At 56.2% G+C, this 5,012-nt stretch overlaps 1 protein-coding gene across 1 annotated transcript in view; it reads left to right on the forward strand.

Annotated features, from left to right (window-relative positions):
* LOC105541283 overlaps positions 1-5,012 on the forward strand; it is a 56,307-nt gene that overhangs the window by 21,387 nt on the left and 29,908 nt on the right. The window contains exons 5-6 of the mRNA XM_011982230.1: positions 579-875; positions 4,780-4,897. Of these exons, the coding sequence (XP_011837620.1) occupies positions 579-875; positions 4,780-4,897 (415 nt within the window). The remainder of the gene's footprint in view (positions 1-578; positions 876-4,779; positions 4,898-5,012) is intronic.

Below are 5,012 nucleotides of genomic sequence, written 5' to 3' on the forward strand. Positions count from 1 at the left end.
CCAGGATGGTCTCGATCTCCTGACCTCGTGATCTGCCTGCCTTGGCCTCCCAAAGTGCTGGGATTACAGGTGTGAGCCACCACACCTGGCCTCAGTGGAGGGCATTTTCAAGGATGTACAGCAGGGGTCAGGGAATCATGGCCCACAGTCCTGTATTTGTAAATAAAACTTTATTGACACATGGCCATGTTTTCTCATTTGCATATCACCGCAGAGTGGAGTGGCTGCCACCCAGGCTTCTGGCCGCAGAGCCAAGACATTTACATGCTCGCCCCGGGCAGAGGAAGGGGGCCCTGCTCCAGGACGGCGTTTCCGTGATCTCTCTGGGGAATGGACCTTCAGGTGCAGGGCTAGCCACCTCACTTTTTAAGTACGAACAGTCTTTCACTTTTCCCATTGTGGATGCAAACTCTTTCTAAAACGTGGCACGTGCTTCTCTGCCTTCTTAGACACAGATTTTAAATAACATTAAATGTCAGTGTCGGTGGCCGCAGGACAGGAGGGCCTTCCGTCACAGCAGGCATGCGGCTGCGGGAGGCGCCCACGTGCCTGGGACTCTGCCCTTCCTGCGTTCACAGCCGCCTGTGGCTCGTCCTCGGAGGCCTCTTTGCTCTCTGCAGAGTTGAAGCACCTGAGCCGGTCAATGGGACGGTCCTGGGCAGGAGTGTGGCCTCGCTGCCTGGGCCTGTGGAGGTGGCTGCCCTGCTGGCCTCCACCCTGTTCTATTCCTCTTGCCGCTCCCCTGCTCCTTTCTCCCGGGACAAACGCTGGGGACCATCCTCATCCCGGAGGATTCCTGGGATCCCAGTTAAGACCTGGCGCCTCCAACACGTGAGCAAGGCGGGAGAACGTGGGAAGGACTGGCAGCCTGGCAGGTGGGGGTGGCCGGGGGAGCTGGCCCTCATCGGGGCTGCTGGTTCAGGTGTGACTTCAGAGGACACCTGGGGACACGTGTTCCAGGAGGAGGGGCCCCAGGCTGTAGGTGCCCAGAGGCTGCTGATACGCCACCAGCCCCTCCAGGATCAAGGGCTGTGCTGACATCAGGCCTGCCCAGCGGAGAATCACTCGGAAATTCCCTCCAAAGCTCTGGAACCCCAAGCACTGCCTCCATTTCCCAGGGGCCTCCAGCTCGCAGAGCCCTGCCTGCCGGGGGCTGGGCCTGCGGGGGGGAGACCCTGATTTTCTCCTTCATCCAAGGAACAAAGAAGAGTGTGCTCTCCCGGAGACCTCTCCCGCTCAGAAGAGGACCTGGGAGGGTGGTGCGGGCCCGGAGGCCCCAGCAGGATCCCGCAGCGCTGGAGGAGTCCCCTCTGAGAGCTGGGCTTGCACGGCCCTGCGCTCCAAGGATTTAAGGAGTCAGCGACCCCAACCCCATTGACAAGCCACACAGAAACGAAAGCGGCCACACCCCTCCCCAGAAAGCAGATGCTGGGAGCCCCCAAGACGCAGAGCACCCGGCCTGTTTCACAGCTTCCTGTCCCGAACCCGCGCCGTGAACTGGACGTGCCTTCCTGCGCTTTCCACCCTTAATGTACCCCAGTTTTAATTTTAACTTTTCGTTTCAGTGCCTCTGATTGAAGATGGCAAGTGTTGACTGAAACCAAAGTTAAAATTGTATTGACTGAAATTCATAAAACCAAATGAGTGTGAAAGAAATGTAAATAATTAAGCTCTCAGGTGATGTTTCCATGCGTTTGTGGCTCGCACATCTGCACATACATGTACCGTGTGCTGGTCACCACGTGGGTCTTGCACAGCGAGGTTTCAGTGTGCGTTATTCTCCACGTGTTCTGAACTCCGTGTGGAAGGACGTGGCTCCGGTGCCCTTGTCTCAGCTTCTCCGTGGATTGTGTCTTACACATGCTCTGCTGTTTACGTCCCTATCCCAGGTTCACGGACACTTGGCTCACTAGGCCTCCCTGTGCACGTGTGCAGACGACAGGCCCACTGTGGGCCTCCGGGGACGTGGGTCCCGACTCCACCCACACGGGCAGCGCCCACTGCCTCCTTGCCATCTTACGTAGGCATGAGCTGAGCCTTTGTTGTTGTTGTTAGAGACGGAATCCCTCTCTGTCGCCCAGGCTGGAGTGCAGTGGTGTGATTTTGGCTCACTGCAACCTCCGCCTCCCAGGTCCAAGTGATTTTCCTGCCTCAGCCTCCCAAGTAGCTGGGATTACAGGTGTGCACCACCACGCCCAGCTGATTTTTTGTATTTTTAGTAGAGATGGGGTTTCATCACATTGGCCAGTCTGATCTTGAACTCCTGACCTCAGGTGATCCACCTGCCTTGGCCTCCCAAAGTGCTAGGATTACAGGCGTGAGCCACTGTGCCCGGCCACGATGGCTTTTCTTGTTATCAGGGTCTGTGGAGGATCAGAGCACTCAATGGGCCCTTAGTGAAACTCACATAACATAAATTAACCACACTAAAGTGCGTGCCTCAGCAGCGTTTAGACCATCACAGTGTCACGCAGCCGCCACCTCCATCTCGTTCGAAATCATTGTCCTCCCTCCCCATGGGGACCCCGTACCCACTAGGAGCCACTCCCCTCCCCCGCCCCAGCCCCTGCCTCCACGATCCACTTCCTGCCCCCGTGGACTTGCCTCTTCTGTTCCTTGCATGCGGACGGGGGGCGGCCTCTTGCACCTGGCTCCCTGCCCTCGGTGCCACGTTTCCACGGTTCCTCCACATCTCAACCTGTGTCAGCCTCGCTCCTTCCACCGGAATCGCGGTCCACAGCCTGGATGGGCCACTCTCCATGTATCCACCTGTCCCTCCGTGGCTGCCTGGCTGACTCACTTCTGATGCTAACAAGAACGAGAGGCGTCCGGCTGGACTAAGGCCCCGGAAGCTGAGAACCGGAGGGCGGGCGCGGGCGTTGGGCAGAGCAGCTCCAGCAGGCAGGACCTGGGGCCTCCACCCTGCACCCCTGTGCCCCGCGTGCGGCAGAACCGCCCCGAGGGGAGGCTGTCTCCACGGTGACAGGCACTCCCACGCGAGCCTCAGAACCCTCCGCCCTGCCTTTTTCCGTAATCACCGCAGGCATTTCTCGGGCAGGTCAATCCGGTTCCAGCTGGTGCTGCCTCCCTTGTCTCGTGAGTTTATTTTAGAACCCTGAGCAATAATGAAACGACACTACCCTACAACAGACGTGGCAGAGGATCTGGCTGGCTCTTCACTTCATCAGAGATCACCCCGAGATGATTGTGGTTGTTAAGAAAACGGGAGAGATACCTGTCGTAAGCGATGAGCTATAACTTACCCAATCAAACGTTGCTATTAAAAATCAAAAAGGGTATTAAAATTTCATCACTGTTAGGTTTGTGGCCGAAATCTAATGACAGAACAAATTGGATGTTTGCACAAAGAAAAGGATAATCTCTTTTTAATGCTCCTGTTATTCTTGGACAATTGATGGGCATTTATTCCTGACGGCTAAGTCGTTGGGGACAGAATTGCTTCTTTTAAATTATGACAGAGGCCAACTTTTTGCTGTTGTTTTTATGGAAGAATGCACTGACACGTAGAGGAGGATCGGAGAAGCTCAAGGCCTGCAGGGCGGCCTTGGCCTTGACCGTGGCTGCAGGGGCCTTTGGCCGGCCTGCCGTGGCATCTGGGGACAGCCTGAGGCTTTGCTGCTTCCTCTGACAGCTCCTGAGGCCTCGGAAGAAATGAAGCCCTCCATGGACATGGAAATTGTTTTGAGGCAAAATATTTCAGCAAAGATGAGAAGTTCCTCCTTCCTTACAACACACAGACTCTGCCTGCTCCTTGCTGGTGATGTGCTTTTCTTGCCTCTTTTTCAATCCCTGCCACCTTCCAGGCACCCAGTAGAAAGCCAAGAGGGATGAATGAATGAGCCCGCGGCATCAGCCACACTGGCACACCAGCTTATCCTCCCACTCCACTCTGCAGATCCTGCCTTCACCACTGCTGTCCATGCGGCCTCTTCCTGGGGGATTTGCAGCTCCAAGGCACTCTCAATACATATCAGAAAAAATAAAACTAGCATACCAATGCATGATTTCACAGAGATGGGGCCAGGCTAAGTCAGCTGACATTTTAGAATTATTACAGGAAGCGTAGTACAGCTGGCAATCTGTTACACGTAGCTACACAGGCTGTGTACTTGCAGCTCCAAGCTGTGGTGTTCAGAGTCTGCCATTGACAAGGTTCTGTGGAGTTGAGCAGTGCACAACCTATGCAACTGCCCAGTGCAGCCGTGGTTCCTGATACACAGTTAGGATGAAGCATGGGGGAGGTGGGCAAGTGACTCACTCGAGCTTGGGAAATGATGTTCAAGGCAACATCATTAGGTAAACGGATCTTTTTTCAGGGGAGGGGGAGACAGGATCTCACTCTGTTGTCCAGGCTGGAGTGTAGTGGTACAATAGCCGCTCACTGCAGCCTCAACTTCCCAGGCTCCAGTGATCCTCCTGCCTCAGCCTCCCTAAGTGCTGGGATAATAGGCGTGAGCCAACTGATCCTCTTTTTTAAACCTCTACACTAAGCTGAATTCAATGCAGTTTCTGTCATCTATTGGCGTTCAGTGTTTGGACGCTGTCTGGGCTGAGTGCTTCACCAGGCTCCAGGGACTCAAGTCCTGACAGCTGGAGGAGCAGCAGCCCCTCACCTTGGGCACAGGGACCTGAGTGCGCAGGGAGGAGGCACAGCAGGGAGGGGTGGCGGGATCTCCCAGGCTCTCCTGGCTCATGGCCCCGCAGGCAGGGCTCAGGCCTGCACAGCGAGGTCCTCACGCCGCCATCTCTGCCTCCCAGGACCCCGGCCATGATCGGCTGCTCCTTCGTGGTGGACCGCGAGTACTTCGGAGACATCGGGCTGCTAGACCCTGGCATGGAGGTGTACGGTGGCGAGAACGTAGAACTGGGCATGAGGGTGAGTGTGGTCACAGTGTCCGGGGACAGAGTGAGGCTGAGTGAGGCCGTGGCATCTGAGGACAGGGTGAGGGCGAATGCGGCCGCGGTGTCTGGGGACAGGGTGAGGGTGAGTG

This window comes from Mandrillus leucophaeus, unplaced genomic scaffold (assembly GCF_000951045.1).
Source record: "Mandrillus leucophaeus isolate KB7577 unplaced genomic scaffold, Mleu.le_1.0 Scaffold237, whole genome shotgun sequence".
Lineage (NCBI taxonomy): Eukaryota > Metazoa > Chordata > Mammalia > Primates > Cercopithecidae > Mandrillus > Mandrillus leucophaeus.